The following is an 18,422-nucleotide window of genomic DNA, read 5'->3' on the forward strand; positions in this document are numbered from 1 at the left end:
GCAGGGAAGGAGCAGGTGGGGCTGTGCAGGATCGACTGGTCAAAGACCAAAGGGAAAAACAGGAGAATCAGTCAGGAACTTATTGCAATAAGTGAGGCAAGATATACAGCACTTGGGTCCATGGAGGTGATGAACATTTTGGGTTCACACTTCCAGGACAGTGGACAGATTTTGCTGGTGGACTGGATTTGAGGTGTGAAAAAAAGAGGAGTTAAGGATGAATCCAATAATTATGGCCTAAGCAACTAGAGCAATGAAATTTACCAGTTCCTATAATGTGAAAGACTGCAGGAGGAACAGGTTTGGAGAGGCAGAGAAGACTAGTTATTTGACCAAATATTTTAAATTTGAGGTGCTTATTTGATACTAAAATGGAAATGTTAAGAAGGCAATTGGAGAAGCTCACCATTTAGGCGTTAAGGTGATGAGGAATGCACTAAAGATACAAATTTGGAAAAGTAAGAATATATATATATATATTTAAAGGCATGAGGCTGGATGAGAAACCACTCAGTATGAGTGTAGGTGGAGGAGAGAGAAAGGCTGAGGATTAGGCCCTGAGCCCAGTTCAGCAAAGAAGGTTGGGGAGGAATGGCCAAGAGGATGGAAGATTTCAGAGTGCTGCTATCTGGACACAAATTCAAAGAAGTTTTTCAGGCTGGGCACAGTGGCTCATGCCTGTAACCCCAAGGTTCAGGCAGGTGGACTGCTTGAGCCCAGGAGTTCAAGACCAGTCTAGGAAACATAGGGAGACTCTACCTCTATTTTAAAAAAAAATAGCCAGGCATGGTGGAATATGCCTGGAGTCCCAGCTACTTAGGAGGCTGAGGTGGGAGGATCACCTGAGCCTGGGAGGGTGAGACTCCAGTGAGCTGTGATCATGCCACTGCACTCCAGCCTGGACAACAGAGTAGACCCTATCTGGAAAAAAAAAAAAAAAAAAAGAAAAAAAAGGATTTTCAAGGAGGAGGTAAACAATTGTTATGAAATACTGCTAAGTCAATCAAGATGAGAAATCAAAATAGGTTATGAGTCATTTGACAAGAACGAAGTTACTGATGACACTGACAAGAGCAATTTGAAAAATGATGAGACAAAAACCTGACTTGAGTGGATTCAAAGAGAGAAAAGAAAAAAGAAAATGAAGGAAGCTGATAGAGACAACTCTAATCAAGAAATTTAACAGTCAAAAGAAGCAGAGTATTAGGGTCCCAACTGAAGAGGCATTTTAGGTAAAGAAGGTTTTGTTTTCAGTTTTTGTTTGTTTGTTTGTTTTTAAGATAAGAGAAATATTTGCTGATGTGAATCTTCCAGGAAAAAAAGAGAAATGAATAGTACAGGAAGGAGGGGAGAACTGAATTGCTGGGATGGTGTCTTAATGAGGTGAAAGGGAACAGAAACCAGTATGCAGATGAAAAGACGACATATAGGAGCTTAGTGCCATTCACAGCAACAGGTGGGGGAGCAGATAATTAGAGCAAAGATGGTGTTGCTCATAGGACCGTCTCAGATCACAGGTGCTCTATATTGTAAGCCAAATGGTATCCCCCAATTGCCTCACTCCCTCTGTTGGCTACTACTCTGGGACACAAACGCTCCATGAATCAAGGGAACTTGCTGTTTGTATCACCAAAAAGTTAGTTCCTTTCCGAAAAACTCCCTAATCCCTGTACAGAGAGTAAGGTATAGAGTAGGCATCAATCCAATCCCAATTATCCCAAACCCATGGCTATCAAAATTCAAAAGTGAATACAAAAAATTCTAACATTTGGAAAACTTCAGTGGAATTAAATGAGAAAGCACTGTATTTACTCTAAGAAGATTTAAGAAGATACAGTCTTCAGAGACAGTCAGAAAAAGTGGGAAGATGAGGGCAGAGAAACAAAAGAGACCCAGCTAAAAAATCGTAGAACTCTCCAAAATGCACTGGAGAAAACTGTGTATGATATATACACAGAAAGAGAGAAAGAAGGGTCATATAATACTAGACACAAATGTTTATCAAAAACATACAAATTATTCTTATAAATTAATAATACAAAGATCAAAACTTAATCATACTATGCATGACTAGAAAATAAGTGTTAACATTTATCAAAATGATAAATTTTTAGAAAAATATACATTTCAAACATTGACTCAACAGCATAAAATCTAAATGAGCTATAATTTTGGAGTATACTAAGGGTCCATAAAATTCCAAAATTTACAAAATTCATAATTTGGAATTCACAAAATATCCCAAAATTCAAGTTCTAAAACATATATTACCATTAAAATAAATGTAATTAATCATATTCAATGTATTAATGAAAGATGTTAATAACCAGAGAAACAGGGGTTGAAGTGTATGGGAACTCTGTACTAACTGCAATTTTTCTGTAAATTTAAAAACATTTTAAATTTGTTTTTAACAATATTTTTAAAAAGTAATAGTTTCTTGATAATAATTCGTTAGAAAATAAAATGAATTACAAAAGTCTAATTATGCAAATAAGTACTCAGGAAAAAACAAAGCTAAAATTAGTGACCTATGCAAAACAAGCACACAACCACCACCAACAACAAAAAACCCAGAATTGTACTGATACCTAAAACTAGAAACTACAAATAAATGTTCTTTTATAAGAAAAGTAAGAACTTGACAGAATGTACTAGTGATATATTTCCATGTTTTAAAAAAAAGTCAAAGTTATTCAATGCTTTCTTATCTCTCATTTAACTCCAGTGGGGAAGTGAGGGCTGCCCAAGATAAGTGGAAATTATTCTAATGCACTGATCATGCAAGCATAGAGGTACCAATAATGAGATGATATGTATGGAAATCATTTTAAAATAATGTTAGTTGTTTATCATTTTCAATTAAAAACAGCTTTGTCCTTGAGATGAAAAACTGCATCTCTTTATCAGTAATTCCAAAAATATATTATCATAAGAATGATAAACTATATCACATATTTATTTAAAATTTCCCCATATAAAATACAAATAATCCTTATCTTTAGTTTCAAAGTGGATAAGGAGGTGTATTTCTTCAATTTGTATCATTCCTGTTCACTCACAGATATATTGTCAGATTAGCCATAGCCAAATATTGATGTTTAAATAACTGTTATTTATACATTTCCAAAATTTAGGAATAAATTCCTTTCGAAAGGAACTGTTAAATAGGTCAGTCTAAATCTTGAATTAGTCATACATTTTTTGCAAGTTCATTTTACTATAAATGCTGATACCTTCCAAAGACACATTGCAAACACTTTTTAAATTTTTTTTAAATCACTGAATTTTGTTATTTCAAAAATATTTTTCACAAAAAATATCATCAAATATCAACTTTTCATAAATATCACTGTGAAAGACTTTTGCATTAATTGAACTCACTAGCTATCAAGGGCTAACATACTAAAGGTATTTGTAAGATAAACAATAAAAAAATCCAAAGACAGGAAACACATTAGAAAAATAGTTAAAGGTTTGACAAAGCAACATAGAGAAGGAAAATTCTAAATGGTTAACAGATATTTGGAGAAATTCCAATAAGTAGAGCTATGTAATTGAAACGATGATGAGTAAGTGCTCTCAGCTCAGATTAGACCAACCCATACAAATTCCACTCTTCATGAATTCACATAAAGTCCATAAAATAAGCTCTTTAAGGACATTCTTTGCAGCATTGATTATGGCATCAGGGATCTGAAGACAATGTAGGTGGCCATCGCTAAGGAAACAAATAGGTAAATTGTAGTGGATCTCCACTACAGTATATATTATAGTAGTGTACCTAGAGCAACAGGGCCAATTTCCATCTGAGCAGCAGAAGTGGTTAAGAGAATAAAATCTATAGCACGGTAGCATTTATGTAAATTTAAAAATGTCTGACAGCACTATGCATTTGACGAGGATATACATATAGGCAATTGCGTTTTGTTTGCTTTCAAACCCATCCCTCATTCTTCCACCTTTAGGCTGTATTTCCACAGGTCCCTTGCCAACTACCTTCTGATTAGGTTTGACTAATGGAGCTCTGGTTGGACTTGAGGAAGAGAATGGAATCAAGGTATTATTTCCCTTCTCTTCTCCTCCCATCTCCCCCATTTCCCTTCCCCCTGCCTTCCCTCTTCTCTCTTCTCCCTCCTATTCCCTCCTCTTTCTTTATCCTCTCCTCTCTGTCTTGTGTGGGCATTTTTTAGCAGTTGCCATATCCTTTCCATGGTCGTGGCTCTTTGCCAGACATGTCCTATTTCTGTGGCCCTAACTCCTACAGAGCAACTCTGGACATGGCTCTAGAACCTGTGAGACTTCCCTGATGTTTGGGTTCTGCCGCATACCATCCCTTTCCCAGTGTCGTTGCAGCCCCAGGGACTGTAGTGATCTCTTGCTGTCCTCTTCCCTAGTGGTCTCCGCCTCCTACTCTCTGATGAGCTTCACCATCCTGATTTCTTACCAACTGTTTAACCACTGGTTTAACTATTTTTTTTTTAACCCGAGATACTAGAGTGGTTTCTGTTTTCCGATTGGATTCTAACTGAGATAGTATCAGATATTGGGAGTGGTCCCAGGCAACACACCTGAAATGGGATACTGAGACTGGGAGGCTCATCTGCTTAACCTTTAATATGGCGATAACTTCTTTAGAGATGGAAACTGAAATCATGGTATTCCGTGACATTCAGAGGCATTATGGACATAGCGCAAACACTCTTCATAAATGTTTTCTCACATTTTTATTTGCTAGCAATAATCCTAATCATAAACTAGGATAAAACCTAATTATTCTCTTGGAATAATAAGTTAAATGTTCCTTTTTAGTAACACTGTCTCCAGTTCTATTCACATATTATACATTATTGCACATTTTCAATCATATTTTCCTCAAAGTTTCAATAAGAAAAAAAAAATCTCTTGGGGAGTTTACTAGTAAGATGGTGATGTGAGTGAATACTTTTGCACAAACACAATCATAACCAGTGTCTAATAGAAAAAGGACAAAACCGGTGAAAAGACCAGAAGCTTGGAGTAATGCCATCCCCATGTGAGAAAGGCCCAGCAAGTTTTGCATAAACAGAGCAGGTGGAACTAATCTTAAGGGGCCCTACAGGATGGATGCAAAACTCTCCATTCTATGAAGGAGACAGATGCTATAAGAAAAGCCAACCACCAATGATGCCTCTCAAAATCAGGAGCAAATGAACCCTCAGGCAGAGAGTACACTCCAGGACAGGTCTATCGGGGCTTCCTCCCTCAGCAGACGCTACCTTCTTGACCCTAGACCCACTATCCTTATTTCAGGTTCCCTCAGAAGCAGACCTTGAGTGAAGACAAGGGGCAAATGATGTATTCGGAATTGTGCTCAGTAGGAAGCAGTAAGAGCAAATGAGAGGAGGGAGGATAGGAAAAGAGAAAAAGCCAAGCAAGCCTACAAATCCAGGGAAAGTTGTGGTTTCCACCCCATCTTGTGGGTAAAACTGGAGCATGAATTACAACTTAAAATTTGTCCAGACTTGAGATGCAGTAGCTAGGCCACTGTACCTTCCACACTAGTCACACCTGAAGAGTGAAGGGAAGGTAAAAAACTGCCAAGTGCTTACCTGCTCTCCCCAGGAAAGAAAAAGCTTCTTTGTCTAAGGACAAGCTACAGAGGATCTCAAGTGTGAGCTGTCTTTAAAGAGATATTGTGAAGGAAAATCGCTGCCTTACATTCAAAATTATATCAAAAAATAAGTATCAGCGGTAAGATTACATAAAAGCATGCTTCAGTATCATCTCACACAGATGGGATTTGGGTAGAGATTAACCAACCCAATGTCATTCCTAACCCTAGATAAAGTTCAGACATAAGGGTTTCCCTTTCTTTTAACCACCATTAAAATAAAATCAAATGAGTACATTTCAAATCACTAAAATAAGAAAAGGGTTAGCCATATAGCGGAATATGTGGGGAAAGAGCAAGCACACATGCAACTATGGGCTGAGATATTCGTCAGACATTACAAGGGTGCAGAAGTGGGGATGGGGACCCAGGGGAACAGGGTGGGGACCAGCAGTGCTCACAGCCCTTCCCACCAGCTGGTAGATCTGACTCTAAAGCAGGGTCAGTGTGGAATTATCTTTCTTTCCTCTTCTAAATGGAAGAAATTGTTCACACATCACACTAATTTCCGAAAGAAGAACATTTCAGCTACTGCTTGTATATAATATTGAGGAAAACAAAATATCTATAGAAATAAAATGATAATTCTTTGACAATTACTGATTGATATTAACAACAAAATTGAGAACAATACTAAACTAATAAAATGAAAGCAACTGATGATAAAGAGGGAATAATATGGAATCAGTAAAGAATGTGGCCAAATTAAAAATACAATGGGAACATCCAATTTAAGATGAAATCATTAAAACAATTCACTCAGGCGAGCAGAAGACAGATTGGAAAAAACATAAAGTTTTCAGATACGAAGGATGAAAGAATTAGAGAAATAAAAAACATGGAGGACAAAGGAGTTAGATCCAATCTGCATATTGTAATTAGCAGGTAAAAAAGAACAATAAATAATTACATAAAATTTACTTGAGGTGAATTAAGGCTCAACTAGACCAAGCAAAAATAAATATAGAAAAAATAGTATCACGGAGAAGAAAAAACAGTCCCCAAAGTACACAACAAAACACAAACAAATTAAAACAGATTTCTTACAAATGAAAAAAAGTTAAAATACTTCAGACACAAATGAGAAGTTTCTAAGGCATTTTTGCTTTTTTGTAGGGGGAGAACTATCATGACTTCACTAATTTTACTTGACCAGGTTCTCTCATCCCCAAAAACATCATTCTCAGGTATGAAAAAACAAAACATAATCCTCAGGTTTCCTTGATTTCCAAATTATTAAACATATAAATCAACCCATACAGATGAAAGAAAGAGCAGATGAGTTGTGACACTAAAGGAGTTGTACTGAATATTAAAATAATCTAACCAGGGGTTAAAATGAGTGTTATAATATTTATTAAACCATGTAAATGTAAAAATCTTTAGAGAGATACTGTGAAGGAAAATCTCAGCCGTACACTCAAAATTATATAAAAAAATAAGTATCAGCGGTAAGACTACATAAAAGCATACTTCAGTATCATCTCACACAGATGGGATTTGGGTAAGTAGAGATTAACTAACCCAATGTCATTCTTAACCCTAAATAAAATTCAGACATAAAGGTTCCCCTTTCTTTTAACCACCGTTAAAATAAAATCAAATGAGTACATTTTAAATCACTAAAATAAGAAAAAAGTTAGCCATATAGCGGAATATGTGGGGAAAGAGCAAGAACACGTGCAACTATGAGCTGAAATATTCTTCAGATATCACAAGTCATCCCCTTATAGCTTATTAAATGACTTGAGGACAGTCTCATGACTTAACATTAAGGTGCATAGCTATTTATACAATTCAATGTCAACTTTATAAAAATAAATCATATGCACATAGAAAACAGAAACAACACCAAGCCATTTAGCTTTCTCAGTACAAGAATTATGAGTAATTATTTTCATTACATTTTTATATATCTGAAATTATCAGAAAATATTTTAAACATTGATTTTTTTCTTGTCTAGCATTGAATCAGTTAGAATATGTAATTATATTATGTGTTGATTAATTTAAATACAATGTATTATGTAAAGATGGAAAACAAGTGACTAACTTTAAAAATGAAAGGCATTCCTGTATTTTATAAATTTGAAAGAACAAGCATGTTTCCTATGTGAAAACAAACAGTACATGTATATTCCCTGATATACCTAAGAAAAAAACCGTGCAGACATCACAGTAACATGTGGGGCAGATTAAAGATGGCCATGATTTCACGAGGTACTGTCTATGGTCCTGTCCCTTGATTCTGGGTGAGCTCTTCAATTGCTTTGATTAACAGAATACAATGAAAGTCTCACTATGCCTTTTTCTAGTAGCTTCTACATCCTGTCTCTAGCAACACTTGCATTTGCATCCCAGTACCATGGTACAGGAAGCCCAAGCCACATAAAGAAGCTGTGTGTCGGACAGGCACTCTAGCCAAAAGCCTCGACTGAGTGCCGAGATGACACCTCCATCAATTGCTAGTCATTTGAAAGTCCAGCAGCATGGGTATCCAACCCAGTGAAGCCTTGATTTGGCCCCAGTCTCACCCACATGCCACTGCAAATCATGGGAAATTCCAGGCAAGAACTGCCCAAAGAACAGTGAGAGGTAAGTTTTTTTAAGCCACTAAATTTTAGGATTTTTTAAAATTTGAAGTAGATAACTGGAACAACATAAGAAGATACAATTGTGTGTGTGTGTGTGTGTGTGTGTGTGTGTGTGTGTGTGTGGTAGTAGGTAGGAAAAAAACTTTTTACGAAGTAAATTTTGGCATGACTAATAATAGCGGTCCTGTTTTGTAAACAGCTATCAATTGAAATATAGCAACATTGCCCCTTAAAGATTCAGCAAAAAATTTATTATTATGATCTCCATTTTCAAAGACAGAAATACATTGAATTAAAATTGAATCCTAGAACCAAAGAGAGAATAATTAAATCTAAGGACAACCAAATATATATATATATTTACTATATATATATATGCAAGTTTCTACTATATGCAAAGTACTCTTTTTTTTTAATGTTTGTGTCTCAGAAACTTGTCAGTTTCTGAAAATGTAAAAAACGAAATGTTATGTTTCTGTTTCCATAAGTTATATTGGCAATAAACCATCTTTCATAGAACACAGTTTCTTTAAATACCATTATCAAGATATTTAGCACTTATGCTCAGAATTTACAAATGAATAAGCATTTTGCTTAAGGCATAGTGCACAGCTAATTAATATCCAAAATAATAAAGAAGGAAATAAAACTAACCTGGGCCATTTAAATATTGTGTAAGTGAACAGTGTAGTCGAACAATTATAGGTTCTGTTCGAATTACTTCCCAAGCCACAGCAATCTCCTCCTGCACAAATATATTTAAAAGATGAATTAATCATCTTTTAGAGTTCAAAATGAAAAAAAGACAAACTTTTAAAACCTGCGTTTGAGAAATGCATATATCATGACGGCCTATAAATTATCTGAAAAGCCACTGTGTATGAAAATATTGGCCTTCTTCCCCTTCCATGAACACTCCCTTCGTGGAAGCCGTCTTTCTCTCTGGAGTTTCCCTCTGGTGTCCCCTTCCACACTCTCTCGTGGAAGCCTGTCTTCTCCTCCTAAACTCCATCTCTCTCTATTCCCTAACACTCTCGTGGAAGCTGCTTTCCTCTCCTGGATTCCATCTTTCTGGATTCTCTCACTCAGTGTGAGAGTTAGCTGTTTCTTTCTCTCTCCTTCTCCTGTTTCTCTCTCTCTCTAAATAAATCACTTTCTACAAACACACACAGACAAAAAGAAAATATTGGCCTTCTATGTATGAGAACTAAAAATGAAACTTAAAATATAGTGAAGTACTATAAAAGCCCACAAATTTCAGAGTATATTAGAAGGACCAAGGCAAATATATATATATATTTACAAAATCTCTGCGTCTTTGACAAGTCACAGCAATTCTTCACAAAGCACCTTAACAGTCAATATATAACTAATAGTATAAGCCAACTGAAAATTAAATTTCCCCCAAAATAAAATAAGTGTGTTTTAAATGCACCATTCATATTACATAAAATTGATACTTACATCAAGAAAGCTAACATCAATATGCAGATCAATATCTACATCATCAATGGCTCCATATTCCCTGAAAGGAAAGATTAATATTATTTTTTCATTTTAATGATACTTAGAAGATGGTACATGTTAGGTTATTTTATTTAAAACTTTAAATCACTAATTCTCATCGTTGATTTTGACAAATAGCTCACACCTAACTGTGGATAGGAAATAACTAAGAATCTGGTTGGACTGTCATTTTTCTGTTTATACCACATAGATATCTTTCTATTGTCTTGTACATGCACATGCATACATAAAATCAAGAGTTGCTTGGTTCGTTGTTTTAAATATTCCCTGTTTTCTGTGGTAAATTAGTCAGTCTTTCCATATGGCTGCTTTGTTTTCACTACACTCTCTGAGGATAAACAGCTGCTTCTAAAGGCAAGAGAGGTGTTTATGACATAAGGATGGAGTGTGGGAAAGACACACAATAATGTGCCCATAATTTTTCCTTCTAGTTGGGCTTCAGTGGTTCAGAAATCAATCCAAGTGTTCTGCCACTTAAATGTCAGTGTTTTGGCTGGGCGCAGTGGCTCAAGCCTGTAATCCCAGCACTTTGGGAGGCAAAAGCTGGTAGATCATGAGGTGAGGAAATCAAGACCATCCTGGCTAACATAGTGACACCCCATCTCTACTAAAAATACACACACACAAATTAGCTGGGCGTGGTGGCACGTGCCTATAGTCCCAGCTACTAGGGAGACTGAGGCGGGAGATTCACTTGAACCTGGGAGGTAGAGGTTGCAGTGAGACAAGATCATGCCACTGCACTCCAGCATGTGTGACAGAGTGAGGCTCTGTCTCAAAAATAAAATAAAATAAAAATAAATAAATGTCAGTGTTTTGAGAGACAGCTCTAAAAGTCTGATATTAAAAAAATAAAACAAGTAACTGCGGTATATTCCACAGGCAGAAATTATGAAGACCAACTTTTGTACAGCCCAGGTACTGCCATGAACCAGCATAACTTTAAGTGAATGAAAGAATATAAAAACAAGTTTTCATATTCTCCATATATACACATCTGTATATTTTTGATATTCTTATAAAATTCTGAAGATATAAATACTATGCATAGTGAGAGATAAAAACCACAGAAATAACTGAAATGCTAAAAGTTAATGACCAATATTTACTCAGCACTGATGTGCCGGAAATTATTCTAAAGATCTTACATACATGAGATAATACAGTACTCACAAAACACTAAAGGTACCACTGCCATCTCCACTTTACAGATGCATAAATTGAGGCCTACAGTACTAAAGTAACTTACCCATCACCACTCTATAGCAGAGCTGAGACTTGAATACATGTATTTTAGTTAATATTAAAGAAACTAGCACTTTGTGTTAGAAATCAGGTCAAGCATTAATGGATGATCTCATTAAGTCCTCATCATAGCCTTGTGAGGTGGATAGTATTACTACATTCATTTTGCAGATGAGAACACTAAGATTTAAAGATGTGAAAAAGGTTGCCAAATGAAAAATAAGATAGTGGGGTAGTCAGGCATTGAATGTATGTGCAACTCAAACTGTAAAGTACAGTATCTGGCATATAGTTAAGTTCTCATTAAGTATTTATGTCTATTATGTATTCAAGTAATATAATTATATATATAATTGTGGCACTTTTATGGAGTTCAGAGAAGAAACATTTAATGATTGAATAATTTCATGTGATTTAATGAATAAAGGAATCTAGGGACCTTTCTGCTTCCTAATATATACGACCAAAGACCAAAGCATATTAGAATATAAAGCAGCTTCTGTGCTGTGTCCTTTCTCTCCACTAAAAATATATTAAAACATTGAGCACATTTTCAACTTTTATGAAATTATATTCTTATTCTTTTATGGTAATATCTTTAAATGTTACATAAAGAAAGGATAAAAATGATTTGCATAGGTATTAGTTCTTAAAAACCATCAAAGCATCATAAGATCTGTGCTTTGCAAACTATTTTCAAACTATTCTAAAAATTAGAAGAGGAAGGAATTCTTCCTAACTTGTTTTATGAGGTCAGCACTACCCTGATACCAAAATCAGACAAGGAAACAACGATAACAACAAAGAAAACTACAGGCCGGTATTTCTGATGAACACAGATGTGAAAATCCTCAACAAAATATGAGCAAACTGAATTCAATATCACATTTTAAAAATCATGCACCATGGCCAAGTGGGATTCATCCTAAAGAGTGCAAGATGATTCAACATATGCAAATCAATAAACATGATACATCACATTAATGGAATCATGAAGAAAACATTATGATCATTTCGACAGACAGAAAAAGCGTTTGAAAAAATTCAACATCACTTCATGATGAAAACTCTCAACAAATTAGCTATAGAAAGAACATAACACAATATATTTACAAACGTACAGCTGACATCATATTGAATAAGGAAAAACTCAATGCTTTCCTCTAAGACATGGAACAAGACAAGGATGTCCACCTTCACCACTCTTACTCAAGCCAGTACTGGAAGTCCTAGTCAAAGAAATAAAGGATATCCAATTAAAAAAGAGGAAGTCAATTTGTTCCTGTTTGTGGATGACATGATCATAAATATAGAAAACTCTAAAGACTCCACCAAAAAAACTGTTAAAATTAATAGCCAAATTTAACAAAATTGCAGGATACAAAATCAACACACACAAAAAAATTAGTAGTGTTTCTGTACACCAATAATGAACTAGCTGAAAAATAAATGAAAAAATTCTTATTTACAATAACTATAAAAATAAAATATATATGAATAAATTTAACCAAGGAGGTGAAAGATTTCTGCAATCAAAAATATAAAACATTAATATAAAACATTAATGAAATAAATTGAACAGGACACAAAACATGAAAAGATAATTGCTTGTTCATGGATGGAAGAATATTGTTAAAATATCCATACGCCAGCCAAAGCAACCTACAGATCCAATGCAATCCCTGTTAAAATATAAATGATGTTCTTCACAGGAATAGAAAAAACATCCTAAAATTCACATGAAACCACAAAAGACCCCAAATAGCCAAGGCGCTGAGCAAAAAGAACAAAGCTGGAGACATCACACTACCTTACTTCAAAAGGTACTACAAACCTATAGTAACCAAAACAGCATGGGACTGAAATAAAAATAGATATGTAGACCAGTGAAACAGAAGAGAGAACACAGAAATACATCCGTATACTTACAACCAACTGATTTTCAACAAAGGCTCCAAGAACACACCTTGAGGAAAGGACAGTCTCTTCAATAAATGGTGCAGGGAAAACTGTCCATGCACATGCAGAAAAATGAAACTAGACCCCTATCTTCAAATACAAAAATCAACGTAAGTGGATTAAAGATTTAAATGTAAGACCCCAAAATATAAAATTACTGGAAGAAACCATAGGGGAAATCCTTCATTGCATTTGTCTGGACATGGATTTCTTGAATAATAATTCAAAAGCACTAATAACAAAAGCAAAAATAGACAAATGGGATTACATCAAACTAAAAAGCTTCTGCACACCAAGGAAACAATCAATGGAGTGAAGAGACAGCCTACGGAATGGGTGAAAATATATATGCAAGCTGTGCATCTCATGAGGGGTTTATACCAAGAATATATAAGGAACTCAAACAGTTCAAGAACAAAGACAAACAAACAAACAAATAATCTGATTTTAAAAGGGGCAAAAGCCCAGGCTTGGTGGCTCATCCCTGTAATCCCAGCATTTTGGGAGGCCAAGGCAAGCGGATCACCTGAGGTCAGGGGTTCAAGACCAGCCTGACCAACATGGAGAAACCCTGTCTCTACTATAAATTTTAAACAATTAGCCGAGTGTGGTGGCACATGGCTGTAATCCCAACTACTCAGGAGGCTGAAGCATGAGAATCGCTTAAACCCGGTAGGCAGAGATTGCAGTGAGCCAAGATGGTACCATTGGACTCCAGCCTGGGCAACAGAGCGAGACTCCGTCTCGATTAAAAAAAAAAAAAAAAGGTGAAAGGCCTAAACATTTCTCAAAAGACAGACAGATGGCCAACAGGTACATGAAAAAAATGTTAACATCATTAATCGTCGTCAGTGGAATGCAAATCAAAACCACAGTGAGATATCACATCACTTCATCCCAATTAGAATTGCTGTTAGCAAAAAAGATAAAAAATAACAAATCTGATGTGGATGTAGAGAAAAGGGAACCCTTTTGCACTGCTGGTGGGAATGTAAATTAGTATACCATTGTGAAAAATAGTATGAATGTTCCTCAAAAATTAAAAATAGAATAATGGATAATATTCTATATATTGGATAATGAAATTCTAATAGTGGATAATGAAAATGTGGTACACACACACAATGAAATACTACTCAGCCATAAAAAGGAAGGAAATCCTATCATTTGCAGCAACATCAATAAACCTGGAGGACATTATGTTAACTAAAGTAAGCCAGGAAAAGAAAGACAAGCACTGCATGATCTAAGTCATTTGTGGAATCTTAAAAAAGCTGATCTCATAGAAGTCCAGAGTAGAATACCAGAGGTTGGGAAACATAAAGCGAAATATCATGATGCGGAGAAATTGGTCAACGGGTACAAAATCTCAGTTCAATAGGAGAAATAAGTCACTCTGTTCTATAGCACAGAAGAGTGACTATGGTAAACACTATAATCATATATAGTTCAAATTAACCAGAAGAAAGGATTCTGAATGTTCTCACAACAAAAAAACGATCAATGTTTGTGGTGATGGATATGCTAAACACTATCATTTGACCATTACGCAGTGTATATATGTATTGAAACATCATGCTGTAAACCACAAATATGTACGGTTATTACGTGTCAATTAAAAATAAAATTTTAAAAATTGTGTAAAGCACAATATCTGGCACTAAATAAAAATTTCTATCTACTGAATATTCAACTAATAGAATATAATACATAATTTGGGCACTTTTTTAGGGTTCAGAGAAAAAATTTGTAATGATTAAATGGTTTTATGTAACTTAATGAAAAAAAGAATGTGGGAGATTTTTGCTTTTTGATATCTGTGACCAAAAAAAGGCAGCATATCCAAATATAAGATAGCCTGTGTGCTTCCTCTATTGTCTCCTTAAAAATATATTAAAACATTGGCCAGGCACAGTGGCTCACGCTTGTAATCCCTGCACTTTGGGAGGCCAAGGTGGGTGGATCACTTGACGTCAGGAGTCGAGACCAGCCTGACCAACATGGCGAAACCCTATCTCTACTAAAAATACAAAGTTAGCCAGGCCTGGTGGCTCATGCCTGTAATCCTAGCTATTCGGGAGGCTGAGGAAGGAGAATTGCTTGAACCTGGGAGGTGGAGGTTGCAGTGAGCCGAGATCACACACTGCATTCCAGCCTGGGCAAAACTCTTGTCTAAAAAAAAAATATATATATATATATATATATATGTTTGTGTGTGTGTGTGTGTGTGTGTGTGTGTGTGTGTGTGTGTAAAGAGAGAGCACATTTCCATTTTTAATGAAATTGCACTTTTTATTCATGGTAATATTTTTATAGATTACATAAATAAATGAATAAATATTCATATAGAAATTATTTTTTTAAACTGTCAAAGCATCAATAATGTCTGTACTACATGATAAACATTAATCTTAAAGATAAGATTATGTGCAAAGTTCGATATGAAAGTATACAGCAAGTATGACAAGAATAAGGGTAAGCAAATGAGCACTTTCATCTCTGCCTCTAGTTCAGGGTACAGCAAACTTTCTGTGAAGGTGAAGACAGCAAATATTTTAGAATTTTCAGGCCATATACAGTCTCTGCTGAATATTTCTTTCTCTTTCTTTCTTTTGTTTTTTTGTAACCCTTTTAAAAAGCAAAACCACTTATAGCTCACAGGTCTGTTCAAAACACACCTCACAGTCCAATGGTCATAGTTTGAATGACCCTGAACACTGGCAAATAATTAATAAATAAAACAGATCCAATATCCATTGTGAAGCATGTAAAAAGAAAGAGCTGCTAAACTCAATGACGAGGAAAGAGGACGAAGGATGTTCAAGAAAAGTTTCAAGGGTGTGAAGAGGTCCTGTTTACAACCACACTTCACTTACAGAAGTTAACCCTAAGAAAATAATAACAAATATTTCCAAGTTTTACATACAGCCATGTGTGTAAGAGCAGAAATTGACATCAAAATGGATATAAAATAATAAGGAAATGCTTAAGTAAACTATAGCATGTTGATAGGATAAAAAAAATCACCCATTACTGAAGAAGTTGATACAAAAATATTTATATCCTGGGGAAATGTTCCAAATATACTCTGAAGCAGATTACCGAAAGCACAGAAGCTAAAATGATGTTGTTTAAAAAATAAAAATAGGAAAATCGAGAGTAAAAAACAGTACTTACATATCAACTCTAAATTGTGTATAAAACTTTTTTATGAAAAAATGTTATGTATTTTCTAAAAACATACGCCTACTTTTTCTGATTAAAAAGGTAGTATAGGCTCATTATGTAAAATGTGAGAAATTTTTAAATTCACAAAAATAACCTGTCATACCACCATACGGAGACAATTCTTTTTACTTCTATCTCATGCTAGTCTCTTCCACGTATACAAGAATTACACAGTATAATATATAAAGATTTTGGTTCTGTTCTTTCACTTCTTCAATAATCAGCTGCTTTTCCCATTTTATGAAATATTCTTCAAAATCATAACGGCTTTGTATAATAAAATACATAATTTTATAACAAAATTATATGTTATATATGTACATATAATTTTTATATGTACATGTAATGTGTACATATATAATGTTTATATAATTATATATAAACAGTTTTATACATAATTATATAATAAAATATTTGGCTGCTTTTTTTAATACTATAAATATTGGTAAACAGCCCTCTGAATAAAAAAATCTATTTGCATCTGTCTTCTCATAGAATCGCACTTCTTGAATTACTGGGTTAAATAAACATTATAACCATATTTGGGATTTTTGATATATGTTGTTTAATTACTGTTTTAAATGGTTATAACAACTGATAATTACACCAACCACGTTATCACAATGACCTTTTCCTACATTCTCATCATCACCAGGCATTTTTTTCTCCCATCTTTGCCAATTTTATGGAGGAAAAAACTTTTTTTAAAACTTACTTGTATTGGCAAAACTCTGCTATGCTTAACAGGCAGGGAGATTAAAAAAGAAAAATCAGTAAGACCCTTATCCACAACTGTTTTCTCTATAAGTAGTTTTCCAGATTACCTCACCAGAATTTACCTTAAAGGAATAATCAGAATGTGCATACATGCTTTTGAGACCTCTTATGTGTGAATCTCTAAGTATTTTGTATATGATTTATTAAACGATGTTTTAGTTAAAAGTATTTTCCCAATTTCTAACACTATCAGTTTCTCTTAAAAAAGGAAATGAAAGGGTTGCAAGTGTTCCTCTTCTTCACCATAGCAGAGCATGAATAAAGAATTTTAAGGAGGCACAGGCCCTAAAGGCTTCCAATTAACTGGATTCTGCAGGTGTAGATCTATAAATATACTTCTTTGTTTGTATGCCAGATTTCAAAGAATTCACAAATGATGCTGTGTATATGCAAACCCATTTCTGTTGTGATGCCCTTTTTATATAATGCCAGTAATTTTATATTTCCCACTGAGCGATCACAAAGCGTGATTACAGTTTGTCCAGATGCAGCGACCCAGTCATCAGGATTGCTTCTATATCTGAATAACTTTCAGTAGCCCAGGATCTCATGAATAGCAAATGCAGAATCAAGTTGAATGCTTGAAATATGACTACAACTTGAATTGTGAAGCTAGATATCTGATTGTGTCCTGAATGCAGTATTCGGTTTATTACAACTCAAAATAATTTCATGTGCTGCCTATATTTATTCACTGTGAAAAGATCACATCAAATTGATGAATTTTTTTTAACATGAGGGAAACAATACAGAAATGATCTGATGAAGTTATTTCATTCTGATCTGAAAAGAATGGCTCCACAAATCTTTCCTGACATGTAAGTGGCACATTAGATTTGGGGTGAACTACTCTTTTAATCTACATATCTTGAAATCTGGTCATTTGATTTTGGATATTTAAATGTGGCTTAGTTCATTTAAGCACATATGTATAAAGGGTTTGTTTTTCTTTTTCAATGAATGTGGACTTTTGAGGCCACTGTGTTAGAATTCTTAGCAATTTGCTCTCCAAATATACATACATGCATGTATGAATCTCTGCCACATGTTCCTGGGAAATAAGCCTCTATTTCTTCTTTCAACAACTGGATGGTTATATTTTGAGAAGACAGATATTTTGTGAAGATACACACACCTTCCCGTGACATCTGAAACTCAACAGCTTGCATGTCTATCTCTGCATGCCTACTCAATGTGTGGTTTTTGCCCAGCGTGGGAGAGATGTTTGTGAATGGGCCAAGAAATATGCAAACTCAGTAGTCAAGAAGAAATTCTGGCAGATTAAAGCATTTGCAAGACTGTATCCAAGGTAGCTATAAATTTCTCTAAAGAACAACAGGGCTGAGAAAAAATTAAAAATTAGATACAGATAAGAAAGGAAGCTCATGTAAAATTGTGCATAAGATGTACAGTATAAACAACTGCTACAACTCTGCAGT

General features: G+C 34.8%; 1 protein-coding gene across 2 annotated transcripts in view; it reads right to left on the reverse strand.

Moving 5' to 3' along the window:
- Positions 1-18,422, reverse strand: part of PARP8 (poly(ADP-ribose) polymerase family member 8) — a 179,224-nt gene that overhangs the window by 56,542 nt on the left and 104,260 nt on the right. For both annotated transcript variants that reach the window (XM_032281105.1, XM_032281104.1), the window contains exons 9-10: positions 9,712-9,772; positions 8,902-8,992 (exon numbers count right to left, since the gene is read on the reverse strand). In XM_032281105.1, coding sequence (XP_032136996.1) covers positions 8,902-8,992; positions 9,712-9,772 — 152 coding nt within the window. The remainder of the gene's footprint in view (positions 1-8,901; positions 8,993-9,711; positions 9,773-18,422) is intronic.

This window comes from Sapajus apella, unplaced genomic scaffold (assembly GCF_009761245.1).
Source record: "Sapajus apella isolate SASKATOON/1434 unplaced genomic scaffold, GSC_monkey_1.0 scaffold1, whole genome shotgun sequence".
NCBI lineage: Eukaryota > Metazoa > Chordata > Mammalia > Primates > Cebidae > Sapajus > Sapajus apella.